General features: G+C 44.7%; 1 protein-coding gene across 2 annotated transcripts in view; it reads right to left on the reverse strand.

Annotated features, from left to right (window-relative positions):
- LOC115103705 (myosin-10) overlaps positions 1 to 16,331 on the reverse strand; it is a 95,546-nt gene that overhangs the window by 43,135 nt on the left and 36,080 nt on the right. The window contains exons 4-9 of one of the 2 annotated variants that reach the window (XM_065006216.1): positions 13,451 to 13,478; positions 11,260 to 11,368; positions 8,262 to 8,291; positions 8,004 to 8,021; positions 6,824 to 6,841; positions 1,683 to 1,775 (exon numbers count right to left, since the gene is read on the reverse strand). In XM_065006216.1, the coding sequence (XP_064862288.1) occupies positions 1,683 to 1,775; positions 6,824 to 6,841; positions 8,004 to 8,021; positions 8,262 to 8,291; positions 11,260 to 11,368; positions 13,451 to 13,478 (296 nt within the window). The remainder of the gene's footprint in view (positions 1 to 1,682; positions 1,776 to 6,823; positions 6,842 to 8,003; positions 8,022 to 8,261; positions 8,292 to 11,259; positions 11,369 to 13,450; positions 13,479 to 16,331) is intronic. The other variant, XM_065006215.1, reaches the window with a different exon arrangement.

Consider the following 16,331-nt stretch of genomic DNA (forward strand, 5'->3'; position numbering starts at 1 on the left):
AGACTACCCCTGTGCATGAGGCAGTGATTTGGCTGTGCTGAACAGAACAACCCTCTCTAATCTTAACTGGATCCAGAATCAAAGCAGTCATTAATGATTAGCAGAAACATTTCTTGTCCTGCTGGAATGTTCCTGTGTAATAATAGGAAGATAATAAATTCCTCTTCATTGATTTATCTTCCTTATCATCAAAAGATTCCAGGAAGTTTTGGAAAACTCCATCAGGTTAATACTATATAATAATATATAATAAGAATAATTCTGTATACTTCTGGCCCTTCTTTGGACACTGTGTTAACAACCCTCCAGGCAAGCTTCAATGCCATACAACTCTCCTTCTGTGGCCACCAATTGCTCTTAAATACAAGTAAAACTAAATGCATGTTCTTCAACCTATCGCTACCTGCACCTGCCCGCCTGTCCAACATCACTACTCTGGACGGCTCTGATTTAGAATACGTGGACAACTACAAATACTTAGGTGTCTGGTTAGACTGTAAACTCTCCTTCCAGACCCATATCAAACATCTCCAATCCAAAGTTAAATCTAGAATTGGCTTCCTATTTCGCAACAAAGCATCCTTCACTCATGCTGCAAAACATACCCTTGTAAAACTGACCATCCTACCAATCCTTGACTTCGGCGATGTCATTTACAAAATAGCCTCCAATATACCCTACTCAACAAATTGGATGCAGTCTATCACAGTGCAATCCGTTTTGTCACCAAAGCCCCATATACTACCCACCATTGCGACCTGTACGCTCTCGTTGGCTGGCCCTCGCTTCATACTCGTCGCCAAACCCACTGGCTCCATGTCATCTACAAGACCCTGCTAGGTAAAGTCCCCCCTTATATCAGCTCGCTGGTCACCATAGCATCTCCCACCTATAGCACACACTCCAGCAGGTATATCTCTCTAGTCACCCCCAAAACCAATTATTTATTTGGCCGCCTCTCCTTCCAGTTCTCTGCTGCCAATGACTGGAACGAACTACAAAAATCTCTGAAACTGGAAACACTTATCTCCCTCACTAGCTTTAAGCACCAACTGTCAGAGCAGCTCACAGATTACTGCACCTGTACATAGCCCACCTATAATTTAGCCCAAACTACCTCTTTCCCTACTGTATTTATTTGATTTATTTATTTATTTTGCTCCTTTGCACCCCATTATTTTTATTTCTACTTTGCACATTCTTCCACTGAAAATCTACCATTCCAGTGTTTTACTTGCTATATTGTATTTACTTTGCCACCATGGCCTTTTTTTTGCCTTTACCTCCCTTATCTCACCTCATTTGCTCACATCGTATATAGACTTGTTTATACTGTATTATTGACTGTATGTTTCTTTTACTCCATGTGTAACTCTGTGTCGTTGTATGTGTCAAACTGCTTTGCTTTATCTTGGCCAGGTCGCAATTGTAAATGCGAACTTGTTCTCAACTTGCCTACCTGGTTAAATAAAGGTGAAAAAAAAACAAAAAAAATACGACAAACACACATGCCAGCTAAATCTGTCTCAAGTGCCAGTTGTTAGAGCAAGAGATAGTGAGTGAGATGGCATGAGTGGCTTGAGGAACATACATTATAAACATAGGGAAGACTTCAAATGAAGCTCGATACTGTCTCGCAAATGGCATTATTTTGGTGAAATATGTATACATTCTTTACTTACGAATCGTGACGAGTTGTCATTCTTCACTGTCTTGGCGTTGCCGAAGGACTCGAGGATGGGGTTGGCCTGTAAGAGTTGACGTTCCAATTCACCCTGAAAAAGAGGAGAGATATTACAGCAAAGCACTGGGTCCAAGCACATATGCCCCCTTCCCCCAACTAAACCTTTTACAAATAACAAGCACATATACCCCCTTCCCCTAACTAAACCTTTTACAAATAACAAGCACATATGCCCCCTTCCAAATAACAAACACATAACTAAACCTTTTACAAATAACAAGCACATATGCCCCCTTCCCCAACTAAACCTTTTACAAATAACAAGCACATATGCCCCCCCCAACTAAACCTTTTACAAATAACAAGCACATAACCCCCTAACTAAACCTTTTACAAATAACAAGCACATATACCCCCTTCCCTAACTAAACCTTTTACAAATAACAAGCACATATACCCCTTCCCCCAACTAAACCTTTTACAAATAACAAGCACATATGCCCCCTTCCCCCAACTAAACCTTTTACAAATAACAAGCACATATGCCCCCTTCCCTAACTAAACCTTTTACAAATAACAAGCACACAATCACATATGCCCCCTTCCCCCAACTAAACCTTTTACAAATAACAAGCACATATGCCCCCTTCCCCCAACTAAACCTTTTACAAATAACAAGCACATATGCCCCCTTCCCCAACTAAACCTTTTACAAATAACAAGCACATATGCCCCCTTCCCCCAACTAAACATTTTACAAATAACAAACACATATGCCCCTTCCCCAACTAAACCTTTTACAAATAACAAACACATATGCCCCCTTCCCTAACTAAACCTTTTACAAATAACAAGCACATATACCCCCTTCCCCTAACTAAACCTTTTACAAATAACAAGCACATATACCCCCTTCCCCTAACTAAACCTTTTACAAATAACAAGCACATATGCCCCCTTCCCCCAACTAAACCTTTTACAAATAACAAGCACATATGCCCCCTTCCCACAACTAAACCTTTTACAAATAACAAGCACAAAAACATTTTGGCCCAAGATAAACATTTTTCCAATACACACAATGACTTATCACCCTTCTAATGTTCGTCAATGTCAATCTAACAATCACATAGTGTCACACAGACTATTGATCATGAAACATATGTAGGCGAATGGACACTGTTTCCACAGTAATGTTCATGACCATAAAAACTAGTAGAAAAGAGAGTGAAACGACAGGTATTGCAACGCTGTAAAAGACAGATGTGATCAATGGAGCATGTTCAGGAAACCACTTTACAGTCTCTCTGCTCAATATCCTACAACAGTACGTCCAACTAAAACTAAAGAGATGGTAGGATAGGGAGAGAGAGGAGAAAATCTAATTTCTTTGAATAAATTGGGCCTGTTCTGTGCGTTAACGACACGTGCTTCCTGTTGTCTGGTCACTCAGTGTAGAACCTCTGGGTTTGGAATGGAACGGATTAGAACCTCAGTGGTGGAACCTCAGTGGTGGAACACAACAGAACAGAACTGCAACGACTCTCTCCACACTGCATATGGTTCAGTTGAAGTGCAGCACATCCACAAGAGAATGTTCAAACCCATCTGGACTCTGGGTTTGCATTTCCTCTTTCTATTGCGAGACCAACATCAAAGGCATCAAATCAAATCAAATGTTATTGGTCGCATACACATATTTAGCAGACGTTATTGTGGGTGTAGCGAAATGCTTGTCAAATCACACAAAAAAGAAACAAAATACTGCAAAGTTGCTTAGGAGCTAGAAGCAGAGCTGCCATATCTGTCGGCGCCATCTTGATGATTGAAGCCATTGTCTAACCATCAAGCCTGCAAAACAACCTAATCAAATCAATCCCTGTTAACACAGTACGATCATAAAAAAGTACCAGTATATTTGTGCAACAGACAAACCAATAAATCTAGCCACAGATGTCTCATATATTCCATAGTACACAGCTGTGTTCCAGCGTGGTGGTTTAGGACGTGTGGACAGATAGCTGCTGTGAGCCAGGTGGATGGGTGAGTGCTGGATGAGTTGAGGCTAATGAGGCGACTCAGAGAGGAAGGCCATATCTCTCCAGTTAGTGATTGAGATAGAGATCCTGAGGAAAAGGACTCACTCGTTTAGCACAGTGACAGATATTGGGGAAACAGACCTGTTTAACACACTGACACAAGCCAGAGACACTATATCCTATTGGCCAGAGACATACTCAAGCCTATAAGGAAGAATCAGTCATCATTAGAGATCCCGTTAAGGGAGGGAGGGAACGGTGCTCTGTTCACTTCTCACACCTATCGTAGACCCTATCTGGCTGACTGCCGGGGCAGAAAAGAACGTTCAATAAGTATGAAATGGAACGAAACGCTCCAAAATGTAAAGGTGGTATCCAAACTTGTCCAATAAGAAACACTGGTTTTCATCTTCCGTTGCTACAGTGTACCCTAATGGACATGACCCTGTGCAGATGTTTAGACAGGTGGCCCATTACGATCCCATCCAGAACCTCATTCTAGGCTTGGTCATGACCGAAGAATCCAAAATGGCCCACCAAAAAAAGAACATGGTCCGTACTTTGAGCTTTTTTTTTCTGCGGCTAGGTGGGAATGGAATTTTCCCATTACGTCAAGCTCACCAGACACATTTTGATAGCTTAAGACTGTGGCGTTTTTCCAGGGATGTCTGTGGGATGAGTTAGGGGTTAGGAAATCAGCCTTGCGTTCAGACGTGAGACGCGTAATGTGATCTTTGGCTGCCAGAGCTGGGCCAGAGAGCCCGACTGCTGTTTTCATTGAGTTTTCGTGCTGCTGAAAATGAGGCAGGAATGAATTGAATAAGCCTGTTGCTGCCAGTGACAGATTGCACACACGGTACATTATAGCACGGTTTCAGATCTGTTAGTGCGGTCTTACCATTTCCTATAGTCATTGTCATACGCTGTCTCTATAACGCAGTGCTATATGGCACAACTTGACAACACCACTAGAACAGAGGACATAATGGAGACTGTTTAATGTCCACAAGCTGCAAATCTCTGCCAAACTCAGTCTACAGACTGGGACCAGACTGGGGAGAGGGTAGGAACAAAGGGGTGAATACAAAACACCAGCAGGGGTCCACTTTAGGAGCATTACAAGCTGACCCACATTCCAGCGTTCCGGAGTGTGTTACTCTTGTTCTGACAGATTCCAGAAACCATCATTGTCATGTAAGGAGGCTAATCACTAGCCGTGCCAACAACTGACAGGCCTGGAAGACCTCCGGGACATGTATTGTACCACATAATCAGGTTTATGTGAGCAAGAAGACCATAAAATGACTGTTGATGGAATGCATTACACTTATTCTGATGAACAGTGTCTGGAAACCATCATAGCCACGTTAAGAGGCTATTCACTACAGTGTCGACTACTGTAGGGGGCCTAGAAGAACACAGGGACACATAGTTGTTGATGACAGAGTTGTTGTTGTTAGTGTGACTGTGGAGAATGCTATCGTGTACCCCTTAATATCCCGTTAACATTGACAAGACTACGAAATGAATGTAATCTTTTGTGAAATAACTCCTCTCTATTCTCAATCTTTCCTCTGTAACTTGGGAAACATCCTTTGTAGCGTGTTCAACCTCACTTGTTATCAGTGTCAGGTCAGGGCCTTTGGCAGTGCTTTGGCCCAGGTTGTGGAGACTGGAAAGCCAGAGGAACAGTAAAAACTGTCCCATTAAATCTTCAAGGAAGAGGCCAGGTAGGGTTGTGGGGTCACATCTGCTCCACAGACTAGAATCACTGCTGGACAGACATTACAAATCTCTCCAAGTCCACAAACAGAATCACTGCTTGACAGACATTACAAATCTATCCAAGTCCACAATCAGAATCATTGCTGGACAGACATTACAAATCTCTCCAAGTCCACAAGCAGAGTCACTGCTGGACAGACATTACAAATCTATCCAAGTCCACAAACAGAATCACTGCTGGACAGACATTACAAGTCGTTTCAAGAGTTGCTCCAAGTCCACAAGCGGAATACCACTTCAGTGACTGTTGGGTGAGTGCGAATGACGCAGGCAACTGGACTTTTGTTTGTGGTTTGGGGAACAGGAACAAACCCCCACTCCTCAAGGGGAGGTCAGAATAACTTTTTATCTGTGTAAACTCCTCCCCCATGGCAAAGCAGGGAGCAGATGAAAGACTTGCAAAGACAGGAAGAAGCAGTTCTAAGGGGATTCATTAGTGATCTAAGTAGCACTGCCACTGAGACACAAACGGCAAAATCCACAGTCAACACCCCGTGGTGATTTCAATAAGGTACGAAGATTAAAATCCCCATTATCGTCCCTGCTGGGCATTCTGTGGCTGGATCTGAGTAGACTAAGCAGAGGGGAGGGTGTTGTAGGTCTTGGACCATGTCATGGCCCTCTCTCCCTGGGGGAGTCCGTTCAGCTGAGCTCTGGGCAGTGATCCTCTTGGCTCTCCCTCCCTAGCTGCTCTCCTCCAGAGTCCTACTCCAGCTCCAGCTTGCTGGAAGCCAACTGACTATTTAGTAAAGCCTGCTATGGCTATTTGGCAGCACCAGCACCTCGCGAGTGAAAAGTTCTCCAGCAGGCTCACCGGGAGCCAAATTGGACGCGGGAGAGAAGTTTGTGACGAGGTCCTGACAGGAGTCTTGCTCAATGTCTGCCAGTATAACAGTGGAACATATTACAAATGCACTGTTTATGATTGGTGGTGTATGATTGTTTCAAATGGGATATGGCAGTTAGGAAGTGGGAAACGTGTTTATTAGTTTGTATTAAACTAGGAAGTCATGTTTATTTTCCCGAATCTGAGATATTTGAAAGAAGCAGTGCCAACTATAGGTAAGAACAGGGACACCACACAGCGCATGGAGTGGATTAAAACTAAACTAGTTTAGTGTCCCAAAGATGATAGAAACAGAAGCTGCTATTGGGACCCCATTGACACCCATAAAAGGGACAGATATACAGAATAGTACACAGCGACAATATCAGCCCCTTTACAGGATATTCTGCCCATTGTGTTTTGAGCTTGTCTAGTGAGTGGAGTACGGTGGGTGAGAGAGAGGTGAGGGACAGACAACATGCTACTCACATAGAACAGGGCTCCACTCTGTAGTCAATGGGTAGATTGTCAAATGTTACCATGGAAATAAACAGGAAGTGTTAATGATCATGGATACTAAACACACATACAGGATATACATACAGTACATACACACCAAGGAAGACAATTACAGGTAGTACTCAAAGACAAATTGGACTAGATAATACATAAAGGCAAACGGATTAAGTGAAATCTACAGTAGTACATTAAAACAGGAAGCAGGGGAATGGATATGTTATTCTGAAAGGTCCTTTCCAAGAAGCTATCTGACTGACAGGTGCAATTCCATATGTTTCTCATATTAGCCTTGTATTAGGGCAGTGTGCCATAGTGAGCATCACATCTTAATTCAGAACACTGCTCATCTGCCCTCATGTGCCGTTTCCATTATCTTAACAGTATCAACTAACCTACAGCAGCTGGTTGAAAAGAGAATACCCTGAGAGTAATATTAAGCTACTGAACTAACTACTGTAATGACAACCACAGCCAGACAGTCTGTTTTTCAGTAATGTCCATTAACTGACCCCGTGTGTGTGTTTGGTCTTGTTCTTCTAATCCTCGTGGGGAACTGAAATGTCCAAATGTCCCTCACAAGGATAGTAAAACGAGGAAAATTCTCCCTTGTGAAGACATTTCCCACGTCCCCATGTGGACTTGGATAGATTTGTAGGGGTTAGGTTTAGGGTTACAATTAGGGTTAGGGGTTAGGGTAGGCGTTAAGGTTAGGTTTAGGGGTTAGGGAAAATAGGATTTTGAATGGAAACACATTTTAGGTCCCCACGAGGATAGAAGAACATGTGTGTGTGTGTGTGTGTGTGTGTGTGTGTGTGTGTGTGTGTGTGTGTGTGTGTGTGTGTGTGTGTGTGATTGTGTTTCTCAGGTCTATCTTCAGACTCATCTCTATTCATCTCTATTTCAACGTCTTACTGCTCAACTTCTACTCTGCATTGTACAAAAATAGCTCACATAGTACGGCATTTCTGCCAAACTTTGACTGGTGGCAACCAAACACAACAAAGGCATGCATATGATTATGTTTCATCTAGTGTGGAATAACAACATTTGCAAGCACATTTTACGGTACAGTACAGTGCATTGACCCACAGGTATACATGGAAAAGCTGCATACACATCAATATTCATGCCAGATTTAAAGTTAACTTACGACATGATTATTTTCCGCCTGATAGAAAGAGAATCTGGGTCAATACCCAAACTTTGTTTGTCTAATTTTTACGCAGATGTCAACATTACACATACATGCTTCACAGTGTGCAAGAAAATAACCAATGGCACCATTTCACAAAACAGGCTGAAGCCACAAAGAAATATATTAAATTGCAGTAGGTCCGTTTGAGAGTAGAAAGTTGGTGATGCAACATGCACATGAATAAGGTGTTGAGAAGAAAGTGTAAAGACTTGCCTGTAGTTTTACTGGTTTAGGCGACTCTGGCTGTTTGTTGCAAATAAACAAACGCAAATATGTTAGAGGGTTGGGCACGCCTGCACAATCTATAGACCCCATTATAGGTGCTACTGTAGGATGTGTTCAATTTGGCAACACACATCATGGGACAGGAGCTCATGTATATGGATTCTTAACACATTTACAGGCATGTTATGCAAAAAAAACATCTATATATTGGCACATTTTATCAATGGGTTCATTTTTATAAACTGGGTGGTTTGAGCCCTGAATGATGATTGGCGAAAGGGTATGACAAAACTTTTACTGTTCTAATTACGTTGGTAACCAGTTTATAATAGCTCCGCGTTGCGTCGTGCCGAAGAACAGTCCTTAGATGTGATATATTGGTCATATACCCCACCCACTCGTGCCTTATTGCTTAATGAGCCTATTTTTGACTGCCGTGGTAATGTACCAGCATCATATAACTACAGAAGAATCTGACCCTTTGGTGACCTCATCACACAGCCCATGTCCAATGTCAAGACACTGTTGTCCACTAATCATTATGCCCCCATTATCATACAGATCTATCTGATATGGATTAACTAGGGCTGGAGTTAATCCACTGTACTGTAAATACCAGTGGATCAGACTGGCCTGGTATTAGGGAGACATTATGGATCTGACTGGCCTGGTATTAGGGGGACATTGTAGATCAAACTGTCCTGGTATTAGGGGGACAATGTGGATCAGACTGGCCTGGTATTAGGGGGACATTGTAGATCAAACTGGCCTGGTATTAGGGGGACAATGTGGATCAGACTGGCCTGGTATTAGAGGGACATTGTGGATCAAACTGTCCTGGTATTAGGGGGACATTGTGGATCAGACTGTCCTGGTATTAGGGGGACAATGTGGATCAGACTGGCCTGGTATTAGGGGGACAATGTGGATCAGACTGGCCTGATATTAGGGGGACAATGTGGATCAGACTGGCCTGGTATTAGGGGACATTGTGGATCAGACTGGCCTGGTATTAGGGGGACAATGTGGATCAGACTGGCCTGATATTAGGGGACATTGTGGATCAGACTGTCCTGGTATTAGTGGGACATTGTGGATCAGACTGGCCTGGTATTAGGGGGACAGTGTGGATCAGACTGGCCTGGTATTAGGTGGACATTGTGGATCAAACTGGCCTGGTATTAGGGGGACATTGTAGATCAGACTGGCCTGGTATTAGGTGGACATTGTGGATCAGACTGGCCTGGTATTAGGGGGACAATGTGGATCAGACTGGCCTGGTATTAGGGGGACATTGTGGATCAGACTGGCCCGGTATTAGGGGGACATTCTGAATCAAACTGGCCTGATATTAGGGGGACATTGTGGATCAACCTGTCCTGGTATTAGGGGGATATTCTGGATCAAACTGGCCTGGTATTAGGGGGACATTGTGGATCAACCTGGCCTGGTATTAGGGGGACATTGTGGATCAACCTGTCCTGGTATTAGGGGGACATTGTGGATCAGACTGTCCTGGTATTAGGGGGACAATGTGGATCAGACTGGCCTGGTATTAGGGGGACAATGTGGATCAGACTGGCCTGATATTAGGGGGACAATGTGGATCAGACTGGCCTGGTATTAGGGGGACAATGTGGATCAGACTGGCCCAGTATTAGGGGGACATTGTGGATCAGACTGGCCCGGTATTAGGGGGATATTCTGGATCAAACTGGCCTGGTATTAGGGGGACATTGTGGATCAACCTGTCCTGGTATTAGGGGGATATTCTGGATCAAACTGGCCTGGTATTAGGGGGACATTGTGGATCAACCTGTCCTGGTATTAGGGGGACATTGTAGATCAAACTGTCCTGGTATTAGGGGGACAATGTGGATCAGACTGGCCTGGTATTAGGGGGACAATGTGGATCAGACTGGCCTGATATTAGGGGGACAATGTGGATCAGACTGGCCTGGTATTAGGGGACATTGTGGATCAGACTGGCCTGGTATTAGGGGGACAATGTGGATCAGACTGGACTGGTATTAGGGGGACATTGTGGATCAGACTGGCCTGGTATTAGGGGGACAATGTGGATCAGACTGGCCTGATATTAGGGGGACAATGTGGATCAGACTGGCCTGGTATTAGGGGACATTGTGGATCAGACTGGCCTGGTATTAGGGGGACAATGTGGATCAGACTGGCCTGGTATTAGGGGACATTGTGGATCAGACTGGCCTGGTATTAGGGGGACAATGTGGATCAGACTGGCCCAGTATTAGGGGGACATTGTGGATCAGACTGGCCCGGTATTAGGGGGATATTCTGGATCAAACTGGCCTGGTATTAGGGGGACATTGTGGATCAACCTGTCCTGGTATTAGGGGGATATTCTGGATCAAACTGGCCTGTTATTAGGGGGACATTGTGGATCAACCTGTCCTGGTATTAGGGGGACATTGTGGATCAACCTGTCCTGGTATTAGGGGGACATTGTGGATCAGACTGGCCTGGTATTAGGGGGACATTGTGGATCAGACTGTCCTGGTATTAGGGGGACATTGTGGATCAGACTGGCCTGGTATTAGGGGGACAATGTGGATCAGACTGGCCTGATATTAGGGGGACAATGTGGATCAGACTGGCCTGGTATTAGGGGACATTGTGGATCAGACTGGCCTGGTATTAGGGGGACAATGTGGATCAGACTGGCCTGGTATTAGGGGACATTGTGGATCAGACTGGCCTGGTATTAGGGGGACAATGTGGATCAGACTGGCCTGGTATTAGGGGGACAATGTGGATCAGACTGGCCTGGTATTAGGGGGACAATGTGGGCCGTACAAGTTGTTAACTCTCCTCTTTCATCAGTTACCCCTCAATAGAAAGACATACTGTAACTGTGGCCTTCAGAACATGGTTTAGGGGAGAGCTAGAGGTGTGGTAGGGAGATAAACATGGCAGGGGCAATATAGAGAAAGAAAAGACAGAAACTTACACTTACAGGAATGCTGTGGTCTTTTTTTCCTTTATGGGAAGAAGCCACATGTGCAAGGTACTGGATGACCTTTTTAGTGTTTTCTGTCTTGCCAGCACCAGATTCACCTCTGAGAAGATAGAAAACATACAAGACAGATCAGATCCCTGGGTTAGTTGATGGAGAAGAATGACGTGTGTGTGTGTGTGTGTGTGTGTGTGTGTGTGTGTGTGTGTGTGTGTGTGTGTGTGTGTGTGTGTCAGAATTGTCTTTCTGACTGGCAGATGTGAGGAGATTATGGCACTTGGGAAACTCCATAAACAGTCTTGAGCTGGGGGTGAGAGAGCTAGCCAGGCTCTGCTCCCTGCAACTCCGCTAAACAACAAATGAAGTGACAATAAACCACATTTGAGAGGTTTATCGGATGAGGCGGTGTGTAGCTGGGCTTTTGTGTATCTATATGTGCTGTTTATTTTCTTTGAGCTAGTTTAGTTCAGCGGCTGTGGTTGAGGGCGGGACTCACGGACCCACAGCGATGACAGCTTTAGAGCAAGGAAGTATGTTTTTGCAAGCTCTTCAAGCCATGCAGAAAGAATCCGATCCCCAAGTACCACTTACTGTACAGTAACGTCAACACACAATGCATACCAGTGGTTTTACAATAGGTACTCATTCTACGTAATCGCTGGTGGTTAACATTGAACTTTCTCCCCGATCTCAAGCTCAACGCTAGGTTATATCTATTTGAGCAAAATCATCTGCAAAATAAAACTAACGACATGATGATCTTCAAATAAATGACATGGCCCCTGAATACTCACTGAGTATAAAACCAATTACTATAACAACCTTACCTGGTCATGTGGTGAAGTCCTATGGTAGTCTAGTCTAGTACTATGAATATGCTGTATGGCTGATGAGTTGTGTGTTTAGTGCTGAGCTCAATATCCACCGGGAGCAGAGGATATTTCTGGCTGCGTCTGAAATGATGGGCTCTGGCCAAAAGTAGTGCACTATTTAGGCATTAGGGTGCTATTTTGGACACAGCCCGTGAGTGAGTGATTGCGTCAAATGTCCATGAGCTTGGCATTAAACTGGAAGGTTTAAGTTGGTTTGCCTTGCTGCAGAGGAGACGGCTCATATTCTCAGGGACTGACTTATAATCACATGGCATCTCTGTGCAGCGTTTACATTGCTATGACCACCGTCTCCTACAGTGTGTGTGTGTGTGTGTGTGTGTGTGTGTGTGTGTGTGTGTGTGTGTGTGTGTGTCACAGTTGGCATATAAATGCTTCATAGTAGATGTGAGATTTTATGATAGTGTTCAAGCCACACTTCCAACATCCATCCAAATTCTTCCATGTTCCCCCAGACTTAGTCATGCATGGTGAGAGGCTAGGAACATATTTATTGACTGATGTCTTGTAGCCCTGGGGGTTCCATGGTAATATTGGGTGGTGGAGGATCAGGTTCAGACCAGCGCAGGGAGAGAACACACACACACACACTTGGAGAAACTTTACCCTGTATACTCTTTCACACATCATCGGTGTAGGCCTGTCACAGAGGCTTACGATGAGATGCCACGATGACATGTTTCTTGGCAGCATTCCTGTCATCTGTAGATATTGGGCGCTAGACTGGAATACAGCCAACGGGTAGGGGTTGTGTGTGTGTGTACCAGAAATACCAAACATTTCCCAGCTTCCCTGCCCCAAGCCTAAGTCTCTCTTCCCGTAAGTGTCTGTCTCACTGTTCTGTGTTACTGAGTTGCTCATTTTAAAATAGCTATAGGGGCCTCTGGCTCTGTTCTAGTTCAATTCAATTGATTCCTCTTTCGACCTAAAATCAGTGCTAAGTACATTCATGTCGGCTTCAATAAGCTACACTTCATTCATAGTTGAATATAGATTCTGCAGGAATGCAATGCAGCAGGTCATTTCCCCATTTCATTTTCGGGACTACTAAGTGAGGAAGAGACGCGCATAACAAAGATAATTGAGCCGTGAATGTTATGCAATTAAGCTGGCGCTGCATGGCCTTTCTAAACCATCTGGTCCAAACCAGTGACGTGTGGTATGATACTATGCAGGCTGGATGCAAGGAATCAAACTGAGAAGACACTTTCCTGTAAATCCAGCAACCCATGCAACACAGAACACGGAAAGAGAGAAGAAAAGGGCTGAGCAGACATGGCTCAGAGGTTACTCACGTGCAGAGAATTGATTGGTCCTCTCGGTCTGGGAGGAGAGAGAGAAAGAGGGAGGGGGGGTAGTGGGAGAGAGAGAGAGGGGGTGAGAGAGAGAGAAATGGGGAGAGAGAGAGAGAGAAATGGGGAGAGAAATTATTCAGTGTCAGCATTTAGCATACTCATCGGCAATGGCCCATTCCCCAAAATCCCTCTTTCAAACTGAAATGAGGTCTTGTACCAAATGTATCACTGGCTGACAGATGTACACCAAAGTCATTTTACAGAACATAGCCAACTTTACTGAGCTTGGTGAGTTTGCCATTAAATGAGACACTCCCTTCAAACAGGTTGAAGGTCATTGTCTGCACCAGGAGTGAAATGTAATTTTACTAAACATTTCAAAAGCCTCAGGATCCAGACATTTCACAGGCACACAAAATGGAGGAGGAATCGAGGAGTCTTTCAAATGAAAGCTTTGTAGTGCCAAACCTCTGCATTACAGAGATAAGGGCCGATAGTGTACCTTGTCGCTATTAGGCTGGGGAATTGAGGGAAGCTGAGTGTAAACCTGCTGAAAGCTACACTCTTAGAAAAAGAGTTCCAAAATGGTTCTTCTGCTGTTCCCATAGGAGAACCCTTTTTGGTTCCAAGTAGAACTATTTTTTAATTCCATGTAGAACCTTCTGTGGAAAGGGTTATGCATGGACCCCAAAAGGGTTCTACCTGGAACCAAAAGGGTTCTACATGGAACCAACAGGGGTTCCTTTTAAGGTCTAAATAACACCTTTTTTTCTAAGACTGTATGTCGGCTATGTCCATCATGTACATGTAGCCTATGTGAAAACAGTTTACATATGAAGTCATCAGACTCAGTCAGACCACGGTAGGCGTAATACTGCAACCAAAGGCCATCTTTCTTGTTATTTTAGAGCCCTGTATCACTGAACTGGTAGGCTGATGACAGAAACACAGCTCTCTCGGAAGAAGGCAAAGCATCAATAGGATTTACAGTCAGCAGGAAAGAGAGGAGAGAGAGAAGAGAAAGAGAGAGATACTCTGTTTTAAAGGCTAGAGAATCAGGAATAAGAAGGCGGGACCCATTTGAAGTGACAGCGAGGTTGGGACAGTTTGCAGACAACAAGCCAATCACTGAGCTCCTTCTCATCTAATTGGCTGAGGTGAACAGGGGCATCAATGGGTTAACAGACAAGTTGCGTTTCGATCAAACAGTGATCCAGTGATTTAATTTTCTTAACTCGAGTGGATTTGATTAATTGTAACCAGATTTGACATCGGGTTGCATCATTTCTTCAGATTACAGTAAATTACTGGAGAATCAGAACACCTCAACACACACTGGTGGTTGATGCTACTGTACATGACTTAACATCTGTCACGGTTGCCTTGTACTCCAGTTAATAGGCTGTGATGGAAATATTTGTGATTTTTTTTGTAACCACATTTTTATTTATTTTGTCATTTTTTCATTGGGGGGTACAGGTACAATATACAAATTAATATAATTTAATATTGGGTTCATATCGTATTTACCTGTGGACTGCCACTCAAAAAAGAAAAAGAAAAACATTTAGAAAAAAGGTACATAAATGCAAAGAATTGATCATTATGACCATATTACAGAGTTACAAAGTTATAATACATTTAGTATGTAAAGAATGATTGCTTGTAGTCCAAGTAATTACCACCAGATCATGTTTCTAAGACTTCATTCCTCACACTCGTATAACACCACATAAAGCACTCTCTACAGAACACCACTGTCTGCCGCCAGACCAAACTGTCTGCCACCAGACTAAACTGTCTGCCGCCAGACTAAACTGTCTGCTACCAGACCAAACTGTCTGCCACCAGACCAAACTGACGCAATGAGAGGCATCCAATCAGTCCCCGGAAGCAGTGGGCTCCAAATGAACCCAAGGTCGTGGCTGCCGGCCAGGCTGGCACCAGAGAGTGGCAGTAGAGGAGCGTAAGGGAGGTGGTGAGGTGTGAGGTCATGGGAACTAACTGTGGTTCGGCTGCCAGCATCAGCGCCTCCTCAGGCCTCTCAGCTGTGTCACATGCCTGGCAGAACTGGAGTACCACAGATAAGACAAAGGCCATCAGCTCCCTTCCCTTCTGCAGTGAGTCCCTTCCTCCGAGCTCCAGTGGATCGCCACTGATGCCAGATAGACCTTTGTGGTCAGTTCTGGCTGTGAGTCTGACGAGGGCTGGGTTCTTGTCACCAAGGCAGGACAAGGGGCTGATCCACAGTAAGAGGCAGAGCATGGGGCTGACCGGCAGTAAGAGGCAGAGCATGGGGTTGACCCACAGTAAGAGGCAGAGCATGGGGCTGACTCACGGTAAGATGAGGCTGACCCACAGTAAGAGGCAGAGCATGGGGCTGACCCACAGTAAAAGGCAGAGCATGGGGCTGACCCACAGTAAGAGGCAGAGCATGGGGCTGACCCACAGTAAGAGGCAGAGCATGGGGCTGACCCACAGTAAGAGGCAGAGCATGGGGTTGACACACAGTAAGAGGCAGAGCATGGGGTTGGCCCACAGTAAGAGGCAGAGCATGGGGCTGACCCATAGTAAGAGGCAGAGCATGGGGCTGACCCACAGTAAGATGCAGAGCATGCGGCTGACCCACAGTAAGATGCAGAGCATGAGGCTGACTCACAGTAAGAGGCAGAGCATGGGGCTGACCCACAGTAAGAGGCAGAGCATGGGGCTGACCCACAGTAAGAGGCAGAGCATGGGGCTGACCCACAGTAAGAGGCAGTGAATGGGGCTGACCCACAGTAAGAGGCAGAGTATGGGGCTGACATGCAGTAAGAGGCAGAGCATGGGGCTGACCCACAGTAAGAGGCAGTGCATGGGGCTGACCCACAGTAAGAGGCAG

This window comes from Oncorhynchus nerka, linkage group LG21 (assembly GCF_034236695.1).
Source record: "Oncorhynchus nerka isolate Pitt River linkage group LG21, Oner_Uvic_2.0, whole genome shotgun sequence".
In the NCBI taxonomy this organism is placed as follows: Eukaryota; Metazoa; Chordata; class Actinopteri; order Salmoniformes; family Salmonidae; genus Oncorhynchus; species Oncorhynchus nerka.